A 24697-nucleotide genomic window follows, 5' to 3' on the forward strand; every position below is an offset into this window, starting at 1 on the left:
GGTTGTTGAAAATATTGTACATATTCCTTCATATTAGCGGCATAGCATAATGAATAGTCACACATCAAATATGTGAATACTCGTTTCATTTAGAATGATCATTAGCAGTCTCCCAGCGCTCTCTAACCCGTCTTCTCACCCCTCCATTAACTCCTTTCCCCCATATCACATCCTCCTCACCATCCCCATCACCATCAGGCTTGGCCTCATCATGCTTCCCACCCACGACTTCAATTGAAGAAACCACCTCCTTCCTCTCCTTTACCTTCTTTTCCGCGGCCTTTGCATACTTCACCTTCCTGAGGTACGCAGCATAAACCACCGTCTCCGCAACACCAACCAATATCCCCACAAACATGGAAATCAGCACAAAGACAGGATCCTTGCTTGCCCCAGCCCTCCGCTTAGCAGGATCTCCCGAGGGACTTAGCAAAACCCAACTCAGAAAGGAAGGCGTCTGAAAGTTCTTCAAAGCCCAAAACGTCGCAAAGCCGCAGAGTATAACGGACATGAAGATGTTAATTACCAGGGACGGAGTAATCGAGTCTGAATCTTCGACATTTTCGATCGCGGTAGGCATCATGCTGTTGTCGGAGAATATGGGGGATGGTTTGTAAGGATTGAGATGCGTTGAGCTCGGCGCTATCAGGGCGTTGTACGCTTGTTCGTCGGCGAGGGCTTGGAGGCGTGCTTTGAGGGCGAGGTATTCTGGGGACTGTCCATAGTCAGTACAACATTGGCAATTCCAGGAGGGCTTTGAGGGGAGGTTACTGGTTCTGGTTTCGGCGGCGGAGGAGGGATGTACACTTTCGTCCCTCGGAGGAGGGCGTTTAGCGTATATCCATTGCTTTGCCGGGTAAATGCTTTGCTTAGAGAGATCAATTGTTCGTGTGATATGGGTGCGCCGGTTGCAGGTATGGGGTCTGGGAGTTCCAGATCATCCCGAGTAGATGGAGAGAGCTCTTGGAGAGCTTTGGCTATGAGTGGTGTCGTTGTGAGGAGGACCATTTCGTTTTCCCTTATTCGCTGATCTATGATATAGTTTTTTCAAAACGAAATATTCTTCATTATGTCTTTTGTTGTTGGTAAGAGGGAAGCAGACGGTGGTGATGTAGTTAGTCAAAAGCAAGCTGTCCAATGAAGCTACCTACGGTAAGAAGCTAGACATACCTAGACGGGAAGCAAACAACATCAAACATCACAGAAAATCAAATCTTTCCCGGCTGCGGGGACCACGAGTTCTCCGCATATCATAAATTCGAGCTTCACACCACCCATTTACTCTTCTCCCAACAGAGGAAGAAAATTGTGACAGTCATGATTATCTAGTGCTGTCAATTCTCGAGATATACTCTTCTCTCCTGCAAACAGCTCATACTTAAATCATGACCACCGTCCAAAAAGCCGGCGAGGGGTAAATCCCACCACAACCCAATTCTAAACACACACACACACCTTTAACGAAGTACATATACTAACAACTAGAAAACAAAAGGACAAACCCCCGCGGCATCCCCTACGCCCCCTTCGTCGACAATGTGAGCGACTACGTCTCCTCGCGCGCCGAAGTCGAGTCCACATTACGCAGCTTCCAAGAAATGATCTCCAAATACCAATTTATGGAAATGAACACTCAGCGACGGAGTGCAGGCCTAAAGGAAAAGATTCCAGACATAAAAAAGACGCTTGATATGGTTCGTTTTTTGAAACTCAATCGTGAGAATAATGAAGACGACGAAGACGATGAAGAAGAGGAGGGAAAGGGGGGATTAGAGACGCATTTCGAGTTAAATGATACGCTTTATGCGCGCGCGAAAGTGGCGGCGAAGGATACAGATGAGGTTTATCTCTGGCTTGGGGCTAATGTCATGCTTGCGTACCCCATTGCGGAGGCAGAGACCATGTTGACGGAGAAGTTGTCGGCGGCGGAGTTGAGTTTGGCGAATTGTGAGGAGGATTTGGAGTTTTTGAGGGAGCAGATTACCGTACGTCCCCCCCCCCCCTCTTCCCTTGAACTTGTGTATCTGTGTATGTGGTTTATTGATCGTTGTGCTAACTGACTTGTTTAGACGCTTGAGGTTGCGACTGCGAGAGTGTATAATTGGGACGTTATGCAGAGACGAAAGGAGAAGGGAGAGGGAAAGGACGATAAGGGAGAGCCGGATGGTTAATAATTTATCAATTAGGCGTTTCAGGAATCAAGAGATTTCGGTTGTTTGATGAGAATAGTTCCCCAGTTTTTTATGTCTATTGATTACACATAAGCTGGCGTGTGTCTGTCTGGATATGGTATTATCAAAAATGCAATAATAAACAAGAAGAACGCCCACGCCCTGCCCTTCACTTTTCATTCGTCACCCATACTCATAAGTAGGAAGTCAGAAACCTGACCAGAAGTGACATACATATCGACATGAGATCTATACTCATCGTAACACAATTCATCATGAAGAGAGACAAAGAAAAAAGAATTGAAGGCGAGAAATTAAGCAGGCTGCTCGAATCCCCGTCTGATGACCCGTCCAAACATATCGATGCCCACTCTCTCACTCTTAATCTCCGATCTAGCCTCATTCTCTCTGTTCTTGGGCACACGCACAAGCGCACCCTCAACCTCCCAACCACAGACATCCACCACAAATTTCTGGAGAGCTTCACGGCTCTTGAGATCAAACCATTGTGCGAGCGTATCTGCACTGATCTCACGGAATGTTTTTCCGACTTCAACCGCAATACGGACGCGAACAAGCTCCTCGAATCCAGCTACATCAGCCACAAGATCGGCGTAGAGATCATCGGAGTTGAAAGTCGACCAGAACAAAGCGTATTGTGCTGATTCAAGAAGGGTGTTGAGGTGGGCGAGTTTCTGGATTGACTCGACAAAGTCTGAGGATTGGGCGCCATCATCTGTAGATGCGCCAAAGGGCTGTGTGTGAGCGGGGAGGAGGGCGAGCGAAAGGGAGAAAGCGGGTGATGGGAAGACGGTGAGGGCTTTCGCGAGGATGTTGGTTGTTGTTTCAGTTTGGAGGAGGTGGGGGTTGAATTGGTAGCTACGCATCAATCACACCATATTAGTTTCAATCCAAAAAAAGACAGGAAAAATCTCGAGCATGATGCAGGTCAAAACGAAAAGTAGAGAACACAAGTAATCAGCTAGAGCTAATGTAACTCTCCATACTCCCATTGGGAAAGGTCAGGTAATAGGAAACGTGGTTAAAAAAGAATATTCATCATAGACTTGATTCCATTTTTCTTTCTTTCTTTCGAGTAATCGCGAAATAACAGTATAAGGAGGGGGGAAAACGTACAGCTTGAGAAGAGCCAAATTGGCATAGCAGTCAAACGTCCTATCCTCACATTGCTGCACAACGTAGTCCTGGAACACAGTCGTGGTTTCGGGGTTGTATCGATCAAGGCCGTTGAGGATGGCGTCGATGTGCGCGGGTCGCGTATCGCACTTGTCGAATGCGGAGACCATGGTGCCGTCTCTTGTCGTGGTTTTATCGACTGGAGCGAAAGTGAGGTGTAGAGGTGGTCACCGTTGAGGGGCTTAGGCGGATCGCGAAAAGTGAGGTTGATTATTGATTCGATCAGGCAATTTTGATGTGTGCTAATTCGGAGAGTGGTGGGGCTGGCGTTGTCGGATTATCTGCACCCCGAAGCAGTATGTTTCTCCGATATATCAAAACTATGTAACTTAGTTTACGTAGTTAGTTTACTATAACTATACTTGGATTCAACATTTCTATTTCTAAGATATTGAACCCATATATCTGCTTCAGCTATAACATCCAACCCAGTCCCAGCCCTGCAAAAGCCTTAAAACCCATAACCGGAAATCCATGAACATCCCTGTCCCTTCCCCCGACCTCAACACCCCTTTTACTCGATTCAGTCTGGGGGGGTTGTGGGATTTAGTTATTTTATTTCTAATCAATCATTTCTTACATACCTAGTCTGTACGCTGTTAGGAGAAGGAGGTGTAATGAAAGATCTTTATTACTCGTATATCTTCTGAATCACAACAAAAAAGAAAAAAACAACGCCAGAAATGATGCGCTAGAAAGAAACAGACAAAACACATAATCGTACAAACTCCGGGATATATGCTTGCATCTCGGGAAATCTCAAAATCAAACAAGATAAGCACAATGATACCGCTGATCTATATGGTTCAACTCCGGTGAATCTATGTAGAGCGAAAGGAAAGTCATTAGGGTCTGTGATAACAGAGCACTCCCCGACATTTCAAAGTCTCGAATGAGTGCGTAGAGAGAGGGTAAGGTGGTTAAGCGACGATAGGTCGCCTCGGCGAAATCGGGATTGGTTGCGGACCAGACGAGATATTCAGATTTGACAAGGTCAAATCGCTCGGTTGTCTATTATGGCCGGGTTTCTGATTATTGTTGTTATTGTTGTTATTAGGCATGGCCACGCTTGTGCGACGTGACTGGCTCATGGCTGATTCTGATGACGAAACAGTACTGCAAACGAAGCGTTCGTCGGAAATTGGAACGCCACCAAACATATTCCCCAGTTGTTGGAGTAAAGTCACAAATTGAGCGTGTAGCTCGGCAAATATGTATTCGTTGCCCACAATTTCGGCCAGATTTCGAGCTCGAATCTGACCCGCACGGCGTGGGTTGCCGTTGGCATCTAGCGTCCGTCCCGTCAGAAACGAAGAAATAGGAAGGTAGTTCTGACGGCCCGTCGCAGCGGAAGTATTCGATGAACGAAAAGCCTGCTCTTCACGCATCTTTTCCTCTTCCTGATGCTTCTCTGCCGCGGTCACAATACCCGCGGCTATGCGCTGGAAAATGCGCCATATGATCGGAGAAGCTCGGAAGGCGCGTCCAGCATCCTTCCCAGCTAGAGCTATCAATGCATAGCTGCGACGCTTTCCGCGTGCCATTGGGTCGGGTAGACGGAATACGTAGGCGATCGTGTAACCCGCCACTGGATCACCAAAACACAGGGGTCCAGATGATAGACCGCGCGGTAATAATTCGCAGCTTAGAGTACGGATGGATGACTGTCGGAGTAGGGCGTAATCGTTTGGATTAGGCGGCCCGTGGAGAGAAAGGTAGGTCAAGATATGAGTGTGACACGAGCTGTCGGAGGATGAGGAAGCGACCGAAACGGAATGTACAGAGTCCGGTGGGGATGCATGTTGTGCGTCGTGCTCATGCGCCTCGTCTTCAGCGCAGATATCCGAGTGTCGATTACTCCCACCTCCGCAGGAGTGCACGACTTCTCTGGATCTCAGAACGGGACTGTTATTTTTTGCGGTCGTCCTACCATTCTCGCTGTCGGATTGGCCCGAGGCACTAGTTGGCAACTTCTTGCTGACATCTTCTGGTAGAGAGATACTACAGCTAGCGCATGTATCGCCGTTGACTCCACCAACGCGATTCACCCGTTCAGAGACCGGGTCAGCCTTGATCTGCGACTGCGATTTTTGTACTTTCAAGAAATAAGGATGGTCCTCGATGTTTTGGGAGGCGTTAGCGGAGTTTGATTTGATGCTGGCTGTGAGAGAGGAGGACAGTGCGGAGTTATCGGGTGTCGAGGACAAGCGGCGACGCTGTTTGCTTCGAAGCGAGTGTGAAGAGGCCGATGAGGTGGTCTCGTGGAAGGTGGACGGACTACCGGAGGGGGAAACCGAGCCATCGGCATCCGATGGATGGCACTGTGTGCATGAAAAGGGTAAAACTTGGGAGCAGAGGATCGAGGTTGGGCCATGTACTTCGCAAAAATGCGTCAGAGAGAGCTGTCCAGTCAAGTCGGGTTAGCCGAGGTCTGCATTTAAGCTGTTGTATTGCGTTGCCAGGTCTCACGTGCGATATCTCATCGATGCACGCGATGCGAGCGATGCGATGCGACGCGACAACGTAGACAGGGGATAAAGCAACGGTAAGAAATGAAGACATACAATGAAATCCATGGTCTATACAATCGTAGACCCTTCACTATTCACTCTTCTCTGTCTCGTTCTCCTCTCGTTCAAGGCCTGGCGATCACCCTCGAAGCCATGATTGCGATACCCAGGAATTCTAACGTTACTGTAAATATTGTCGAAGTTATGATATGGTTGATATCAATGACAAGGGCGGGTGTCTGGTGGCGGTAGACCCAGGTTGCTGGGAACCCGGTTGCTTTAAAGTAGATCTTCCAACGGGGAATAGCGGCAAATTAGCCAAAAGTCTATGAATTGCTTTTTTCGGGCGGTAGCTCGTATTCAGTAATTAACCGACGCCGTTCGAAAGTACCTAGGTCGTGACCTAAATATGGGGTGGACTTGGGACTACTCTGTAGAGTAACTCAGTTGTCTGAGGAAGAGAGAAGAAGTGGCCGAGGGCGGCAATTGAAAGGGATGATTTCGGCTGAGCACACGCAAGTGGTAATAATGAGGCGAAACGATGGATTGGGAAGGTAGGGGGGTGGCTGGGCAAAGATCCGGCCAGGATGGGGAATACGATGTTTGAGGACAGTGATTCAAGGAGTAAATATCAAACAAATTGCTGAGAATAAAGTCAAGTGGGATGTACGTATAATAATAATAATATTCAGACTTCTGGCAGTTGTTGTGGAGATCGAAAGTCAAAAGCGGCCGGGCGACGGAGGAGTCGAGGTGGGATTTCGTTGCGCCAATGAGACACGGCGCGATGGGCCTGGCCTCTGACCTGTTCGTATCGATAAGTAGAGTACGAGGCACTAAGTTACAGAGTACGTTCACAAGATGAAACGAACCTGTGTCATGCGAAACGATAGTCACAGCTCGCAACACGACGTATCGACAGTCTTGATGTCATCTACTTGGGAACGGACGATGCCGATGGCAAAGGGATGGCAATCGAGGGCTGTAACTATGCCGCACTATGGTATCGATGGTCACCAAATCATTCGGAATGTTACCGTTTCAGACCGTTCGTTCCTCCTCTTTTCATTTTCTCCGTGGTTAATCACGACTCGTAGTATTCCAACATCTCAAGACTGTTTCATGCTACACGCTCAGCGTAGTGTATCAGTCAACTGCCATTCTCTCTACTGTACTTGGAAGTTGTGTCTACCGAGTACTCTCCGTGCCGGAGATTGCTGTCACAAGAAGACTTACTCTGTTGGGAAATCCCAGGCCCCTTACGGTACCGATACGCCGATACATGGAGTCATGGAATACGTAAGTTTGATTTGCGGCATTTCTGATTGGACGCCCCGTCCGTAAGTTACTATGCAGTCTAGATCCGACGGATATTTCCATGTATTATCGATCTGGCCTATTTGTCACAGTGGATTATGATTATGTTCTGTTGAGTCTTCACATCGGCTTCGACACTCTGATTTCTACGAAAGGACTCTCTGTACAGTACAGTATGTACGCAATACGGGCTTATCTCGTTAGTATGTCACACAAGAATCCATCGTTCCTACAGCCCCTTTACTTCTCTTTATTTTCTTTTTTTCTGCGGTCGCAGGCCAACCAATGTGAGGGCATCCCGACAACCCGACTCTCCGACCCGCCTGCCCACTCCCTAGCGTCTATGATCCATACACTCTGAACTCTGTCTGTCACTCCTTCCGTCTGCTGCCGTCTGCTCCTAGTAGGACACCTGTCTGGACGGAAGACGGATATATGTTTTTCGGGTAGTACACGCTCGAGTCAACATTGTAGCCAGCTATCCTCGGCATTTGGTTTACTATGAGGAAGTTGGAATAGTTACCAACTTGTCGCTGTCTGTTGACTAATGGGACTAAGTAGGAGGTAGTGGTACGTACATAACATACTCTAGTTCGAGGAATTCCAGCGCTACACTCCCTCTATCTTGCATACTTCTTCAACTAAAATATGATGAATAACGCATCTCACTACTCCATAGCTTAGTACGGAGTACGTAACGTGAATGGGCAAGCATTTTACTATGTATCGAATTGCCGAGCTTAAGCGTCCTCGGCTCCTCACAGGATTAAATACCCAAGTAAGTTAGTAACTAATACTTGGTAAGTTGGTAACCCACTAACCCTACTAGAAAAAACAAAGCGCGACAAGAAAAAGAAACAAAAAAAGTGATCCACATCCACCCGCGACTCCATAGAAGCTCTCATAGAAGGATCGTGGAAGCAATGCCGTGCGGTGCGGGTATGGGTTTCGCGGGATCCATTCAACACGTTCAAGTCCTGTTCCAATGGAGCACAAATGTAGTATCCATTATTAATGTAAATATTACAATAATGGTTCGAGACAGTCGATCAGAAAGAGATTTTATTTTTATTTTTATTTTTATTTTTTTTTTTGGAAATGCATCGATATTCTGTGCATGAATGTGATTTCCGTTCAGCTTTGGTAGCGCCGCGCTGCAGTCCGATGCCTTAGGCATGGATGGCTGCCTTAGGGGCTGTTGTAGCCTGTGATCGGCCAAGCCCTAGTTACCTTAGCTTCAACTAAAATAACAATGACAACGCCGAGTGAGAGGCATCAATTTTAGATGAGTACGCGGACCAGAGTCTCTGCCAAGCCACATTTAAAATATGGACGACAAACAAAATATCACACCTACTGTATCCCCCGAAAGCTTTGCCCCAGCTCCACCACGTCGATTGTATACATACACTTCAATGTTTGATCAAGTAAAGACAACAGACAGCGCTCTCATATGACCAGTCATGAAACATTCTAATTTAGGGAGAAAGGCCTTCTTTGTTAGGAAAAGTCGATGCCGTTTCTGAATCGTTTCTCAGATTGATATAATCGTGTCGCAGTAGACTTGGCAAACGCCGTTCTCAGTGTAACAATCAGCTTTTTGCCCGGTTATCATTGATGTACATCCAGATATATCTGACAAACGCCCGGCGTTGTTGTCTACATGAGCCTCAACTTCGCCACTTCCTCGATTACGTTCTCTTCATTTGAACTAGATCTTTGACGGGCTTGGAAACGGACATTCGACAAGGAAAAGGCTATCCATCTCCCGGGAGCAATCAAGGCCAAGAATATAGATCAACCACCATGCGTACAGCTCGTAACAGCATATATCATAGTCCCAAACTCATCCACACCCTCCAACCAGCGATCCACCCTAGCACGCCGGTCCACAATCCCCGCGTCATCATATCCGCGGGTATCGGCCAGAGCTCATTGAGATACAACCCAGCCTCAACCCAATCCGCAAGATGAAGATTATACTGCCTCTCCCACTCCTGTCGCGTGCCGGCTTTCCACAATGCCCCCGCCGATGGCGCAGGTAAACCATACAATTCCGTGCCCAGAAAAGTCGGTAGACCGTCCTGAGCGGATAGCAAACTATTGAAAAGATACATGACGTACAAAGTCCGTCTCTTAGCTTCGGCGACAACCCAGGCTTCCCATCTGGGGCGTGTATGTTGTTGTTCAGCGGTGCATATGAGCCCCTGTCAACTTGTTGAGCAGGCCAATTATTGCAAGTTCATCATTGCCTGTCGCAGGAAAGGGTCGGAGATTTGGTCGAGCGTAAAAAATAGCTCCATGCAATAAATCATGTAAGCCTGAAAAGCGGCCAGAAGGGACATATCGTCGTATTCTCTGCGCTGGTCGTAGATGGCACTCATTTCTCGATGGAGCATATCTGCTGCAAACTCTTCACTTCCGGGACGTGGTTTGTCGCAGACTCGGACTAGACTTAGGCATGTAGATAAGGGTAACTTGGTCGATGTAGCCGTTACTTGCAATGGATGGACAAATGGTGGTAGTCCACGTCCATGTACGGTCACAGCTGCGTATGATTTGAGTATTCTGTACATAAAAGCCGTGACTAAGGCGGGATAAACTTTCTGTTTGTGCCCAGGAAGAGGGACGTAGGAATTCAGCCGGCGATTGCTAATATTCTCAACATTTATGGGGCAGACGAGCTCTAGAGCCGTGAAGTCGGGTATTTCCACATGTCTGGTAATGTTGAGTCTGCATGTCGTTGGAGTATGTCCCTCACTGAACGCCGTCAGAGAGGTGTTTGTTGGGCTGCCATTGGCATCACCCACAGACCGCGCCGAGCCGATCGCTGAACCTCGAGTACTAGATTGAAAGCCTCGCTGGGCAGAGGCAAGCATATGCGAATCCATCCGATCTGCTTGACTGCTACCATCTAAACCATAGACAGAAGAACCCCTCCGACCCAGACCCTTAGGGTAAATGCAAAGCAGACACCTCGAGCAACCGCCATCTCTGAGGTCGCATTTTGCCTTAGCGCTTAAGCAGTGCTGACAGGCCTTTCTGCGCGAGGTGGAGTACCTCTGACCCTCCATCGTTGTTCATCCTGGCCTTCTTTTTGCTCATTGCATGTTTGATATTGACGATGGATGTCTGAGGTGAGTCTTGATGATTGGACCAAAAAGAGTATGCCGTGCCAAGACCTGGGCCAATTGGCTGGCAGTCCATTCATCCCATGTACGAAATTATCCGCTGCAGAACCTGCCCATATAAACAAAACCCCCATGTTCAACCAACCCTCCGCATTACTATGTTTGACGAAAGATATCAAAAAAGATTAGCAAAAAGATTATATGACCTGGACCCGGATCGAACGGGCAACCTCCTGGATACTCGCTATGAGCTGGAATCAGATGCGCTACCATTGCGCCACCAAGCCATTGCGGGATGACTTCCAAAAGTTTCGCTACACGTAGTTACTTGGGCATGTATAGCGAACCACAGCAACAATCGTGAGATTTGTTGTGGGCCACTGGTAGGTAACCTACAACGAACTATGCCATATAGCGAAAGGAAGGCCTGGTCTACTTCGTTGTATTGTGGATAGGGTTGAGCGTCCATGATTAGAGTCAAGCGACACGAACAATTCAGCTCAAGATGAGTAGTAGATTGAGAAGATTAAATGAGATCATTTCATTCGGCTGTATCATGAAAAAGAATCAGAACTCTTCAGGTTCAGATGTCTATACACTCTAATTATTCACACAAGAACTGCATAGAAACGGTTCTAACAGTTGCAATGCCCATCTTGATGATGACTTATTTCACCTTCTCGGCCTTGCGCTTCTTCTTCTCCTCTTTTCGAGCTCTTCGTTCTTGGCTCGTCTCATCTCGGTGTTTCGATGACTTCTTCTCCTTGTCTCGGCGGCCCTCAGTTTGCAACTCTGCCTGAGATGACTGCTGTTTGTCCTTCTTTGATTTCTTAGCTTTCTCTTCGGTTCCATTCTGTTCATCTGTCTTTCTCTTGCGGTCTTTCTCGGCTTTCTCCTTCGAACTTGTTGCAGGAACACGGGATGTAGGTTCATCAGCCTCCGACTCAGAGCTCGAGCCTACTGTCTCTGGAGGAAGTGTCGTGCTTCCCACGGGATGGAAGCGCATTCTAAGATGTTTGGGCTGTGGGCGTGCGGCCGGTTGCTTCTTAGTCGCATTTTGCGACGGCGGCACTAATGTGTCCAATCCAGGTAGTCGGACGATTTCTTGGATGTTATAGCTTTCGATTTTCCTCAATTCCGGCTTGCGCAGATATGTATTTGATTTTTCATCGTAGATCAGCAAAGTCTCGGAGCTTTGCTTCTGTTGCCGAGTGGTTTCCACAAGACCGTAATCCACGCCTTTATGTGAAATAATTGGTTCTCCCGATGTAGCCTTTCCAAAGGTGATTTGTTTCATTTCTGATAGTGGTAAATAGGACGGTGCTGTGATGTGGAAAACTTGTTTACCCTCAAGGTTGGAGAGGGCAGATGATATAGCTGCTGACGGACGAGGCTTCGTTGTGGATGGCCTGAAACCAGACGGCGGCACGAATTTCTTGTTCTTCAAAGGTACACTGCTGAGGAAGCTATCAGTAAAGAGCTCAACTTGACGGTCGAAATGCGACACATACTTGTTGTTTTGTGTTTCGGAGCTTGATTCGTCTGAGCTATCAAATTCAGAGCTTGACTCTGTTGCTCCTTGATTAGGAGAAACTTTGGCATTTTTCTTCGTGTTTACACTCGTCGTCTCAGGTGCATCTTCCATCGATTCGTCGCTGTCGGACACGACGACTCCTTCGCTCAGTTTCTTCCCCATTGCGAATGAGGGACCGGATATGTGTCAATTGAGGGCGATTAGTTTGCACTATATTGGAACAACAGAGACCTTTCGACTGTCGAATGTATTGCTTGATATGCCAGATATGTTAATTGATATGGAAGTAGTTGGGGAACTTTTCTTGCGGGCAACTTTTTTTATCCGCAAAACGCACGGACCAGAAGCCGCTCCACCGGAGATTAGAAGAAATTCCGCTATCAACTTTTTTTAATCGCAACTGATAAACAGAATCTGGGCGATGAGTGCAATAAAGAGGAAAGCAGAGAAGCAGCAGAGCTCTGGTAAGTAATTTCTATCAACCAAATTCGTGCAATCATTGCTCAGAACTTTATTGTAGCCCCTCGCTCAGCGGTAAGCGCTGTTGCCGCACGCCGAGCTCGACAGCAACAACTACAAGAAGTCGTTTCTTCACATGAGAATGCGCCAAATCAGAACCAAGAAACTGGACCTCCAGCAAAAAAAGTACGACCGTCACTGGATAGAACCGCAAAGGATGTCCCGACGTCAAACATCGAAAGAGCCAACAGGAACCGCCTAGCTGCTCCGGTGAAAGCTACCTCGGCAGACTTAGCTTTCGAATTGAGCAATATCGACGCAGCAGAAGCATTGAAAAGCGAAGCGAGCGGTGTTGAGGAAATAATTAGTGACCAGAATGACGAAGAAGAGAGTGCAGAGTAAGACCACACAATTTCTGGAGTCTAGACCAGAAGCTAACAATCGGCAGCAACGCAACTCCCTCTCAAATGCCTACCACCGCCGAAAACTTTACGCTTTCAAGGAACCGATTGCGGAAGAGTGATATCGTTTATAGTGATGAACATATGCTATGTGTGCGGCTAAAGGAAAAGACGGTACGACTGGATAGCTCCCCGCATGCTTTTGTAATACATGGCCTGACACACATATAGACACTGGTTCTTGTAGGCATCTACGATATTTGGGTGAAGAGAGGTGTGATTAGTTTAATGGGTGCGAAACTACATCCCTCCACAAAAACATATCGGGTATACGCGCCATCTACGCATTCACTTCCCGTCATCAAGTGTGTGTCTGGTGTTGAAGGGTTTGCGGAGATTGAGCTACAGTCGTGTTCAAGCAACTTACAAGGGCTCAAAGAGCTATCACCTCACTATTCGCGGATTTGGAATAGTAGTAAGACTGTCGGCGACAGCGCAACCCTCAACAAATCGTTTAAACGATCATTTTCTATAGTGAGTTTTTACCTATCGGTCAAGTTGTACATAAGCTCACCGTGAATCAGCTATATACATCATCGGACGATCCTCTAAATCGACCATTGCGACCTCTTCACTTGGAAAAGAAATGGAGCACCACGATCAAATCTCTTTCGTGCCGTGCGCACTCATTAAGGACCCTGATATGTGGTCCAAAAGGCGCTGGAAAATCGACCTTCGGGCGCTACCTGCTTAACCATCTTTTAACACCCGCACCTGATGGAACTTCTGATAATCTAGATGGAATCGCATTCCTCGACCTTGATCCCGGACAACCGGAATTTGCACCTATGGGGAATATATACCTTGCGCATCTCCGAGAACCTTGCTTTGGACCACCTTTCTCTCATCCAAACTTGGATAATTCACGTTATGGAAAAATCATTCGGTGCCACCATATAGGTGCAACCTCTCCGAAAGAAGACCCCGACAACTATGCCTTGGCCATAATGAATCTCCTGGATCAATATCGCATGTTAACCGCTACATACCCGAGATGTCCTCTTATCATAAACTTCCCTGGTTGGATTTTCGGTCTGGGTTTAGAGGTTGCTACCTGGATCATACGATCAACAGGGCTTTCGGATGTCGTATACATGAGCGAAAAGGGGCCTACTGAGGTGATTGAGCCATTGGGGCAAGCGGCGTCGGAGGCTGGTGTTGCTCTTACCACTTTACCTTCCCAGCCGGTTGATACGGTCACAAGGTCGAGTGCTCAATTGCGATCTATGCAGATACAGTCGTACTTTCATATGACGCAATCTGAGGGATTATTGGATGCTTTCTGGAACGAATCACCTCTTATACGCAACAAATCGATTCACGTCAGCTATTCAGGTCCTCAGCCTGGAATATCCGGGATTATGGTATTAGGAAACCATTATAGTCCGCAAGTCCTACGAGATATCATAGACGGGTCAATTGTGGCCGTCGTCGCAGTTGAAAATACTGGTGCAATACCTGGTTACTCGGAAGCCGAAGCAAAACCGGATGGCGATAGCCATACAGATGAAGTGCAGCCCGACGCAATGAATGAAGATGAAAGTGAAGATCACGAGACTCCCAACGCTGGTCAATTATCTGCTTCTCAAAGCAGGCAACGGGTGAAAGATCTCTTAAATGACACCATTACCCGCTGTCCAAACAGCGGCCTTCCATACCTCTTCTGGGGTGCAGGCAGTAGCACCCCATTAGATCCCAAAGGCTCTCGTTCTCTAGGTCTCGCATTCGTTCGCTCAATCGACGTATCTTCGCAAAGACTGGAATTGATCAGTCCGATACCCAGCTCTTCCATTCGTGACGCCATCAATCAAGGACAAAGTCTCGTTCTGGTCAGAGGAATGGTAGACAGCCCCGACTGGGCTTTCAGTGAAGAGTACTACGCAGCACGCAATGCCGAGCAAGATTTCACGACACAAATATCGCAATTAAGGAGAAATAAAGCGGAAGCTCATGGCAAAGAAGACGATGAAACGAGAAGAGAACAAACCGAGCAACTGCGACGATTGCAGGAACGCGTGAGAGCGGCAAGTAAGTTGCCGTATTTGAAGGTTATTGATGATGCTAGTGCGCTGCATCAGAATGAGAGGAGACAGGAGAATGGGACGTGGAGGTTGAGGAAGAAGGTTTATATTGGCAGTGATAGTGAGCTTGATTGATATTGCTCTAATCTGTCATATGAGTACTGGAATGGTATCATTATAAAGAAATTTAATACGGCATTGAAGTATATCGTAGCTATAAGATTTAGATAAATCACATTCTAAGTTTCCGTATGAATATATTACTTGTATTAAAATAGATTTTTGCAGCCTATTCACCAAAAACCCATAAGAATGCAAGTTTATTATGGAGCTAACTGATGGAAGATCTTATGCTGGTAGGGTCAACTTAGGGTTTTGTTCCCGTAACCCTAACATCAATCCATGGTGGTGAACTGTCATCCTTTCCCACTCCATCCGAGTATTGTGTAGCTGCATATACTTTATGTTCTAATCTGATTATATGACTGGCGCATGGCGATACTAAGCATTATATAAGACATCATTAACCATGAATGAATTCTCAATGCTGGGTGGAAAAATTCCTCGATGAACTAGTTATGTACACAGTCTCAGGATGATTGACTGAGAATTTCGCCCAGCTGGTTTTCTACTAACAAACACGCCAAAATAATGGCACTGCTTCTTCATGTTCGAAGTTACTTTGTTTCTTCCCATTGCACACCAATCCATTCTTCCTTCCAACCCAGGTCTCCCTCCTTGGTGGTTCCGCAATTACCAGCGCAAACACCTAAAATAATTGTTCCCCATTCCATTCCAGCATCATCCTTACCAAGACCAATGCCATCCCGTCCATCTTCCAGGACTGTGATGGTATGTGGGACAAGCTGTAATTCAAACACACGCTCTCTACCACATGAAGGGCAGCGCGGGATACGGTTATTCGTACTAGCGCTCGAAGATACTTGTACTCCCCGTCCTTGTGCTTGATGTGAAGGGAAAGCCTTTGCGACGGCATCTCTGCCGCTGTATAGTAGCGGAGTACCGCCGAATTCATATCGCAAGGCTTGTTCTGGATTATGTTCCAACCTTGTCGAAAAGCGGAGGAAATCTTTATCCATCGATGACTCGAAAGCGTCTTTGGTATCAACAGCGCCTCCTGCGTCTTCTTCGACATTTTCCACGGTGGTATTTGCTGGTATCGTAGGAGTTGATGGACGGGAGAGAGTTTCATAATCAGCGTCGAGATAGTACTCTTTGTATGGAGGTGGGAAAGCCGATTTGTCGGGCCATGGTACAACAGGTCCTGCAGTGACCGGTTCCGAGGATGTTTCAGGTGTTGATATCCGCGCTTTTGCGGCAAATGTTTCTGACAGATTGTTTGCTGGGTTTTGAGGTGGCTTTGCTGCTAACGTAAATACAGGCGGCAGTGGTGCGAATGGGTTGTTTTGCGCCGCAGGTGACGAAGGTGTGGAAAATGGATTCACGTTGGATGATAAACCTCCTTGTGATGGCGCGCCAAAAATTGCAGCGCCAATATCTTTTTTCGGTGCAGGCGGCGTGTCTTTGGGTGCGCTTTCTTCTTTCTTTGGTATCTCGGGTTCGCCCTTCACTTTTCGAAGCCCTCGCAGAGCTCTAATACTGCCCGGTTTGCGACTGCAAGCTTTCCGTGGACATCCAAATATATATAACCATCGTTCATCGTTGGGGAATCGTTCTGGTAGGTCGCCATTCAGCTGGAGTAGCAGGAGCATTGGGTTGTTGCAAACTTTGCATTTGGCCAAATCACCAGGAGGAGGGGTATTTTCATCGAGCCATGTCTGTAACCAAAGCAGAAGAATTAGTAAATAGCTCTGTCGCATAGGATATTTAAAGACATATATCTCCACTTACAGGCCAACCACCGAGATGACTGATCGAATCATCAGTCTGTTCTGTACTGGCATAACCCAGTAATACTCCAGTCTCTGTGTAGTCCCCCGCATCCTCCAAGGACGAGTCACTGTCGTATGGATCCATGGCCAATTTGTCTGAGAACCACCTAATAAAGATGCAAACCAATCTCAGTTAGGTCTGTCTCCAGATATACATAAAGACACACTAAGACAACTAACTGTAGAGTGTGGTTTTCCTGTTCTCTCAAAGAATAACAAAGAAAAAAAAAAGATTCGATGATCTTTTATGGATAGTGAGTCCCACCAGCCATATACGGCTTAGCGCCCATGCGTTATCGATAAGACCCTATCAGTTATCTCCGTCTTTGTCGCCAGACTCATTTCGGCCCTTTGGAAGTACCTCAGACAACCTCAGCTCTGGCAAGATCAAAGTCATCAAGCTATTCATCAGCAACAGACACAAGTTGTTATTTAAACATATCAATAAGTCAAATATACCAGTCAAGTCGATCTGACATCACAATTGATCATCCTACATCAACGCCAAAGCTTCATCTCACCGTCTATTGAGAGCTTATTGACCGGAGCTTATTGACGCATCAATTGATGCACAGATATATTTGACCATGAACTCTGGCTATATTTGACTTCGTTCACATCACTTGACACTAGTTTTATCTACCTATTAGCAAAGATACCATTACTTTTTTTTTCAGCATACATTAGTTTTTTTTCCTCCTCAGCATATCTAGTTCCATCTCGCATCGACAAGAAGATTATCACGATGGACTTCTCTCGGCGTCTTCTGTATGCGCTTTTACTGCTCCTTGAATTTGTCTGTATCCTCGGTGTGGACACAAATGGCCAGATACCGCTCAAGCCAAAAGACGAGACAGTATCTCGCAATATTGCAATCATTGGTAATCATACACTAATCCCAAAGTCCAAAAATATGTGCTAATAATACCCTCTAGGTGCCGGATCCGCAGGAGCTTCTACTGCATACTACCTGCGAAAGTTTTCCGATTTGGCAGGGGTACCCATCAATATCACAGTCTTTGAGCGCGAAGCCTACATTGGGGGCAGGTCAACTACTGTTGATGTCTTCGATGACCCTTCCCTTCCAATCGAACTAGGAGCATCAATCTTTGTCTCTGTCAATCATAATTTGATGGATACAGCAAAAGAGTTGGGCCTTAAAGTCTCAGGTGCCGGTAGCGATCGACCTGAGGATAGTATCCACATGCTCGGTATTTGGGATGGATTTAGTTTCATCTATATGCAAGGCCATTCATTGAGTTGGTGGGATATGACAAAGTTATTATGGCGATATGGGCTGGCCCCGATTCGCACACAAAGCCTGATGAAGAGTACAGTCAACAAGTTTTTGGAAATGTACAAACCGCCATACTTTCCTTTCTCCTCGTTGTCCTCGACTGTGGAAGCCCTTGGCCTTCACAAGGCTACTGCTCTTACCGGTGTGCAGTTCTTGAAAACAAACGGTATCTCGGAATCTTTCTCAAATGAGATTATCCAATCAAGCACCAGAGTGAATTATGGCCAGAATCTTGGTCTTATCCACGGTCTCGAGGCTATGGTTTGTATGGCAACCGATGGCGCTGTCGCAATTGAGGACGGCAATTGGCGCATCTTTTCTGGGATGCTGGATTCTTCTCGTGCGGAGGTTACCCTGAACTCCACGGTTACAGCCATCAAACAAAACAACGACGAGAGTTTGATCCTCTCTTATTCGAGTAATGGTGACAGCATTTCAAGCCGTGTATTTGATGAAGTTGTGATCGCAGCACCCTTTCAATACAGCAACATCGAGGTTTCGCCTTCCCTTGAGCGAGTTCCTGACAAGATTCCATACGTGAAACTCTTCGTGACGCTCTTCGCTTCTCCTCATCAGATTTCTCCAGAATTTTTTAACTTGTTAGAACAAAAAGATGTGCCGGAGATGATCCTTACAACTCTACCTCGTGGTATGGACTTGGGATCTCGCGAAGACGGAGTTGGCCCGGCAAGTTTCTGGAGCATCAGTCTGTTGCGCATAATCCAGACGCCCGCGGAAGACCCCCATAAACAACATTACGTCTACAAAGTCTTTTCTCCCGAGAAACTCACTGCCAGATTTGTAGCTTCCGTCCTTGGTGTAGAAATACCCGAGTCCAATCGAAACGGCACAATCGGCGACATTTCCAACAACGATGTTTCCTGGTTCCATGAAAAAGCATGGCATTCCTATCCATATGAATACCCGCGCGTCACATTTGAAGAAATCAAACTGGCTAGGAATATCTGGTACACCAGCGGCATTGAGAGCTTCATATCAACCATGGAAACCAGCTCTCTTATGGGCATGAATGTGGCTGGACTTATGACAAATGAATGGCATGACAAGCTGCAGTTGGGAAAGCCGGTGAGCTGGAGTGGATGGGCTGAGCAGCGCGATAACGAATTATAATCTTTTTCGTTCTTAGATACCTAGATTATCTACCCTGATATGTATTAACTACGCACTGGATTTCCTGGACGATTCGTGGTTGGATTTAAAGGTTAATAAAGAGCCCCGTTTAACATTTGAATATAGTTAACCATCAATTGATTATTAGTACGATAAATATAACTAGAGAACATTAAGGGTACATAAGTTGTCCTTGGTACAACCCGCGTACAGAGTAGAAGACCCCTAGAGCATAAACGCAGCAGCAGCAAGAACCACCAGACCGTGCGAAGCAATGTTCAACCCGTTCACAGAAGCAGCACCGGTGTATGTAGGCACCGAAGTTCCAGTCTTAGTGCTCGAGCCTGCTGTACCGGAGGGGCCGCTACCGGGTTTGCTGGAGCTGGGTTTTACGCCACCTGGGACAGCTGTGGAGGAAGGAGATACGCCGACGGGTGTGCCGGATGGTCCAGTTGAGGCGCCACTGGGGGATGTGGTGGGTGAGCCGCTGGCAGAGGCAGGAGTTGAGGTGGTATCAGGGGCAGTGGTAGGGCTGGTAGTCACAGGACTAGTGGTGTCAGGACTGGTTGGAGCAGAAGTAGCGCTGGTACTCGAACCAACACTGGTGCTAGGAGTAGTCGAAGTCGCAGGCAGAGACGAGTAATGATCAATACCCGCTTGAAGCGAGGTGGTGATATAGGCCGCCAGCTGAGCAGAGAGCGATTGCAAAGAAGAAGGCACTTTGCCAGTGATAGCATCAGCAAGCGCCCCGGATGCAGTGTACTGGTCGTGGAGGTTTGTCAAAATAGTTGACACCAAACCCGCTGACTGCACAGCTGATGAGACTCCGATGAGATCGGTGACGGTGGTATTGACAGCAGTGATGAGGGTGCCAATGAAGTTTGCGAGGTCCAAGGCGTCGCTTGTAGAAAGATCATCCGATGCCTGCACTGCTTTCGTACCGGCGTTGATGGTGGAGACCAAACTTGTTGAGTCCGAAAGAACAGCGTCCAGGCTACCGGCCTTGACGTCGCTGTCGAGTTGGTTCACCTGTTTAGTGATTCCACCGATGACGCTTTCGATGGATGCCAGGTCACGCTGGACGAGAGAAGCCTCGTTGCTGACAGGAGTAGGATTGGCGAGAGCGCCGGCGACGAAGCCAAAAGTAGCAATAGAGATGGCAGTAGTGAACTTCATCTTGGCGGCTGATTAAAGACTTTAACACTGTTACAGTATGAATGAGGAAGTAGAATATCAAAAATTAACAAGAGTTAAGAAAAGCATGCGCTGTGGTCAAATCTCAGAAACTCGGAGGAGTAAGTCTCTCTTGCACCTTATATAAGTACAACAAATCCCCTCATCCCGCATATTGCTAGCTCATATTTTGCTCAATCGTTCTAACTATCTAATTAGGATCCTGCATAAGTCCCTTGCCCAAAAGCCACAGCGATAAATGCGCGGTTACATGGCGTATAGCTCACATTGCGATGGTGGCATTGTGGTGGTTGTTGGGATAATTAGTGGGAAATGAGGTGCTCAGAATCCTTGGCCTTTCGAATTAGTTTCTTCCAATCTTACGAAGAGGAGGCGCATACTAACATAAGTTAGATGCCCGAAAATAAGAGTATCTGTGCCAGGTCTGACTTTACAACCCTATGTCTAGTCAATCCACACTGGCCAATATGACAACTGTGGGGAACCAAGTGTGACAGATCATGTTCTCGGCTGGCTGTCAATGGAGAAAAGTATATACTTTTATTTAGATGACAATTGTAAAACTAAGCCAATAATTTCGTTATGCCCCTGCCCTGTTTACTAGTAATGTACTCCGTAGTCAGGGTTGCAACGTCGCAATACATGTACACTACCCCGGCCAACCCCACAAAAGTTAAGTCCGGGGTTCGTTAGCCTCTTGGACTAATTAATAACCCCAGGTTTATTGTTGTCACAAAAGTCAAATGCACCATCACATGCTGCCTCACCAGGGCCCATGTACTAAGGAATGGCTGCTTTGCAGTGCTTCTGGCCGAGGCAGAGTAGCTAGGGTTGCGAATGTGGCGTACAGCTAACTGAGACATTTTCAAGATGCCTAGTAATAGAACTGACTCTTATATGAAGCTTCTGCATTACTCGCATTGACAATACTGGGGTAGACAGTCAAATTGAAGAGAAAACCCCTCCTGTATGTGAGTTCTGAATGGATGGGTCGACTGTCGACTGGCTTTAAGGGCCACCACCACTCCGTCCAGGGGAATTTCCTATTCAGGAAGTCAGCCAAAAATCATCGCGCCATCGGATTTGCGACCGCTTCTGGGCTGGTGTCATATAGAACTATGGTGGAATGACTCGTTTTGATTTTTTTTTTGGACCGGCATAACTGGTTAGAGGCACAGGCCTGAGGTGCTCCATTGGAACATGTACTGACTACGTGATACTCTCAGAGGTTCTATGCAATTGCTTTAGAGTTGATCCATCCAGAGCTCATATCTGACCCTGCCCGGGCTTATTATGGTCCGATGCAATATCAAAGAAAATACAGATTCATCTTTAAAACAACATATTTGCACGAAACTTGATTAAGAATTCCATTATTCTAAGCGAAATATTGACCTGGGAACGGAAAAAAAAGTGAGGAGTGAAAGATTCAGGCAATTTTTGCTTGCCATAATAGAGTATAGTTATAATCATGGTTTGTATGCGTTTCTCCATTGAGTCATTCTTGCTGAAAGGACTTGTGGTGAGTGGTCAACTTGCATGTACCTAGGTAGGATGTGGAAATGAGCCATGCATACCAGACAATCCTTGGATATAATAGAATAGATTAATGTTTTTTTGTCTCAGCGTCTCTCTGCGTATTACGTGATTCTTGTTGTTAATTTTACTATAGTACTATACTATTACAAGCACTGCTTTTTAGCCTAATGGGTTGTCCCAATAATTAATGAACCAATTTTCAAGCAGCTTTTGACATAGTTAATTGATTAACTTAGTAAGTCCCGGGTAGTTGCACCCCTATCTTTTGACCCCTTTGACTTTGGTGGTCTTCTTTCATGGGGGATAGTCCCCCGTCTTGTCAGCAGAATATATTGAGCAGACTTCTTTACGGCATGGTATTTAGAATAGCATACATGCCATGCAGGGCTTATAGAGAAGTATTAATGACTACATGTATCTAGGCAATTCGTAAAATTATGATCTCAATGAATGCATTCATATTGACATGCTGTACCCAGTAGATATAAGATACTATGTACTCGGGCCTTTGGAAAAGTCTTAACACAGACACTTGATAGTACTGCAGCGAATACCAATTCCAACCCAACTAACTTGCTGTGGGCCTCTGATAAGTGGGTGACCTGATCTCACCCTGCTTGATTGAGCCAGTAATCTAGGCATATGCAGCGATGGCAGTTGCAAAGGCAGAGTCAATGGTTGCTGCAACCGAAGTTGCTGTTGGTAGATAAGACGATTCAACCTTGGACTCCAGAGCGGAAATGAGGCTGTCAGAAAGGGTCTTGAGTTGCTTCAGAGACGACTCAACCGTGCCTTTGAGGCCAATCGCCGCGGCTTTAGGTTCCTATGCCGGTTTAGTATGATCAACTTTACTACTTAGGGAAGGAGGATGTGACAATAGATAGGGTAAACGTACCTTGGCAACAAGATCACCGAGCGTAGTCACAATGAGGGTCGACAAAGACTGCATCTCGGTTGCGGTACTCGCGCTATCAGCGTCACCAAAGGCGGCTGAGTTGTTTGTGTCCGTGGTAGCAGTCTTGATATCGGTCTCGAGTGTGTTGACATCCGTGAGCAAGGGGAGGGCTGTAAGGAGCTGGCCGTTCCAGCTGGTAATATCCGAATCTAGGGCTGCAACTTTACTGTAGACAGTCTCCAGGTCAGTCAAGACGGAGCGCTTGACGATAGGGCCTGCGGAGACAAGGTTGAGGCCGAGAAGAACAGCAACAGTCAAGGATCGTCCAATCATTTTGAGGAAGGCTTGATTTAGACTCTGGTGAAATTTACGAAGTAGATTGTGGTTGTTATTACAATATGCTTTGAAGAATGAAATCTGTGAGCTGTGAAGAAAGAGATCCCATTAATCAGAGGATTAAGACTGTTTTATACTTGAATATGACCTCATCCCCGCAACTTTGGGTAAATCGACATCTAAGGCAGTGATCGCCAGGATAAAAGCACGGGAAACGCTTCATTCTTTCATTGGGGGAGCGATCGAATCATGAGCCGGATCACATTGCATTGCATTGTTACAACGGCCACCTTGTTCATCATCGTAGTCATCTGAGCAATAAATTACTATAGAAATCTCTTCCATCATGAGGGGTACATGTTGGTGGCATTGCTTTGATTCATCCAAAGTCTTCTAGTCGGGGAAACATCAACCAACGACTATGACGATTCTTCACAGAAATCCGGGGGTGGAGGGCATACCTAAGTATGAATAGAGTAATATAAACACGCTAAATTGAGTTAAAATTTGAGCTAAATTCAAGACGCAACATAGACTGCCATCGCTACTCGTGGAGTAAATAGTGACTTGGTTGAAGACTATAAGGAACTGCATGATATATTAATCAATTTTGAAACACAAACATCCTCGGTACTTCAATGTCGGGAAGCTGACATTTGATAATTCCCCTTCCCCAGTGAACATATGTATCTGGACTGGACATATCCAATATTCGATTGGATTGTGTATGTCCGATGTTTGAACTTCAACCTGTGATTGCGTTATTTGTCGTCGTTGTGAAGCTACACCCATATACAAATTTCTGGCATGCTAGTACACTACCCTAGGACATCCATCTGACTGCTGAAGAAGAAAAGATGAAGAAAAAGGGAAGATAGAGGAGGTTTTAAATTTTTGGGCGGCATTCGACGTCCGTATACAAATCATGTGGACAAAGTGCCGACAAACACGGCAAGGACCGCTAGTAAAAGTGTAAAACTGCAGAGTGGACTATCGCTGAACCGTGCCTTAACCTTTACTTTGCCCAAGGTGAGAGAGGAGTACCTAGAAGCATATCACTAGACGCACTAGATGCTCCCTCAGTTCAAAAGCAATCTAGCTGTCTTCAAGTCCTCCCTCGGTATATTTCACGATCAAGAACTTAGAGAACAGCATGTGCTTGTCTTGTAAATTTGACTTACAGATATCCAACAAGTTCGAAGGAAGTGGACTCGGGCTGAGTGGCACGGTTAAATAGGCGGCAAAAGGCAGTCAACAAGACATCGGCCTGGCTTGACAGTAACTTAAATTCACTCACGAGGTTGATGAGATGTAAATCTGCCCTCAAGGGAGGCAATCACAGCCAATGGTCTTTGGACTAGCCCACTATGTACTATAATTTGGCCGCAATTGGACTGCAGTCTATTAGGCAGTATAGTGTTATCACAATTAGGGCTCGGTTTGTGTTTGCCATCTTTCAGTTAGGAACAGTCTAGGCCAAGCCCTAGCTAGCCCTTACCATATGTGCCATGGAACACGGGGCAGCACGAAACCACAACTCACAGGCAAACCCTCCAACATGATTCAGGGGTGTTCATTCCATGTTTTGAGC

At 46.6% G+C, this 24697-nt stretch overlaps 11 protein-coding genes and 1 non-coding gene across 12 annotated transcripts; 3 read left to right on the plus strand and 9 right to left on the minus strand.

Annotated features, from left to right (window-relative positions):
- Positions 1 to 85: 85 nt before the first annotated feature.
- EYB26_003254 (uncharacterized protein) lies at positions 86 to 1008 on the minus strand (the record flags this gene model as incomplete). Its single annotated transcript, XM_054262556.1, has 2 exons — positions 86 to 715; positions 772 to 1008. The coding sequence occupies 2 exons, from the start codon at positions 1006 to 1008 to the stop codon at positions 86 to 88; spliced, it is 867 nt and encodes a 288-aa protein (XP_054118531.1).
- Positions 1009 to 1385: 377 nt separating this feature from the next.
- On the plus strand, positions 1386 to 2171 carry EYB26_003255 (uncharacterized protein; the record flags this gene model as incomplete). The annotated part of the gene is made up of 3 exons (XM_054262557.1): positions 1386 to 1414; positions 1496 to 1985; positions 2070 to 2171. 3 exons carry the CDS (start codon positions 1386 to 1388, stop codon positions 2169 to 2171), a joined length of 621 nt encoding a protein of 206 aa, XP_054118532.1.
- Positions 2172 to 2485: 314 nt separating this feature from the next.
- Positions 2486 to 3478, minus strand: EYB26_003256 (uncharacterized protein; the record flags this gene model as incomplete). The annotated part of the gene is made up of 2 exons (XM_054262558.1): positions 2486 to 3050; positions 3309 to 3478. 2 exons carry the CDS (start codon positions 3476 to 3478, stop codon positions 2486 to 2488), a joined length of 735 nt encoding a protein of 244 aa, XP_054118533.1.
- Positions 3479 to 4288: 810 nt separating this feature from the next.
- Positions 4289 to 5944, minus strand: EYB26_003257 (uncharacterized protein; the record flags this gene model as incomplete). Its single annotated transcript, XM_054262559.1, has 3 exons — positions 4289 to 5689; positions 5747 to 5770; positions 5933 to 5944. 3 exons carry the CDS (start codon positions 5942 to 5944, stop codon positions 4289 to 4291), a joined length of 1437 nt encoding a protein of 478 aa, XP_054118534.1.
- A 3482-nt stretch (positions 5945 to 9426) lies between these two features.
- EYB26_003258 (uncharacterized protein) lies at positions 9427 to 10269 on the minus strand (the record flags this gene model as incomplete). Its single annotated transcript, XM_054262560.1, has 1 exon — positions 9427 to 10269. One exon carries the CDS (start codon positions 10267 to 10269, stop codon positions 9427 to 9429), a length of 843 nt encoding a protein of 280 aa, XP_054118535.1.
- A 259-nt stretch (positions 10270 to 10528) lies between these two features.
- EYB26_003259 lies at positions 10529 to 10613 on the minus strand. The gene has a single exon. It is a non-coding gene; the product is annotated as a tRNA-Trp (tRNA).
- A 380-nt stretch (positions 10614 to 10993) lies between these two features.
- On the minus strand, positions 10994 to 12022 carry EYB26_003260 (uncharacterized protein; the record flags this gene model as incomplete). The annotated part of the gene is made up of 2 exons (XM_054262561.1): positions 10994 to 11783; positions 11838 to 12022. The coding sequence occupies 2 exons, from the start codon at positions 12020 to 12022 to the stop codon at positions 10994 to 10996; spliced, it is 975 nt and encodes a 324-aa protein (XP_054118536.1).
- Positions 12023 to 12281: 259 nt separating this feature from the next.
- On the plus strand, positions 12282 to 14936 carry EYB26_003261 (uncharacterized protein; the record flags this gene model as incomplete). Its single annotated transcript, XM_054262562.1, has 5 exons — positions 12282 to 12324; positions 12381 to 12717; positions 12768 to 12894; positions 12952 to 13254; positions 13305 to 14936. The coding sequence occupies 5 exons, from the start codon at positions 12282 to 12284 to the stop codon at positions 14934 to 14936; spliced, it is 2442 nt and encodes an 813-aa protein (XP_054118537.1).
- A 542-nt stretch (positions 14937 to 15478) lies between these two features.
- On the minus strand, positions 15479 to 16799 carry EYB26_003262 (uncharacterized protein; the record flags this gene model as incomplete). Its single annotated transcript, XM_054262563.1, has 2 exons — positions 15479 to 16600; positions 16674 to 16799. The coding sequence occupies 2 exons, from the start codon at positions 16797 to 16799 to the stop codon at positions 15479 to 15481; spliced, it is 1248 nt and encodes a 415-aa protein (XP_054118538.1).
- A 660-nt stretch (positions 16800 to 17459) lies between these two features.
- Positions 17460 to 19142, plus strand: EYB26_003263 (uncharacterized protein; the record flags this gene model as incomplete). Its single annotated transcript, XM_054262564.1, has 2 exons — positions 17460 to 17595; positions 17650 to 19142. 2 exons carry the CDS (start codon positions 17460 to 17462, stop codon positions 19140 to 19142), a joined length of 1629 nt encoding a protein of 542 aa, XP_054118539.1.
- Positions 19143 to 19367: 225 nt separating this feature from the next.
- On the minus strand, positions 19368 to 20318 carry EYB26_003264 (uncharacterized protein; the record flags this gene model as incomplete). The annotated part of the gene is made up of 1 exon (XM_054262565.1): positions 19368 to 20318. The coding sequence occupies one exon, from the start codon at positions 20316 to 20318 to the stop codon at positions 19368 to 19370; it is 951 nt and encodes a 316-aa protein (XP_054118540.1).
- A 2191-nt stretch (positions 20319 to 22509) lies between these two features.
- EYB26_003265 (uncharacterized protein) lies at positions 22510 to 23103 on the minus strand (the record flags this gene model as incomplete). The annotated part of the gene is made up of 2 exons (XM_054262566.1): positions 22510 to 22698; positions 22771 to 23103. The coding sequence occupies 2 exons, from the start codon at positions 23101 to 23103 to the stop codon at positions 22510 to 22512; spliced, it is 522 nt and encodes a 173-aa protein (XP_054118541.1).
- Between the last annotated feature and the right edge of the window lie 1594 nt (positions 23104 to 24697).

Source organism: Talaromyces marneffei, chromosome 2 (assembly GCF_009556855.1).
Source record: "Talaromyces marneffei chromosome 2, complete sequence".
Taxonomy (NCBI): Eukaryota; Fungi; Ascomycota; class Eurotiomycetes; order Eurotiales; family Trichocomaceae; genus Talaromyces; species Talaromyces marneffei.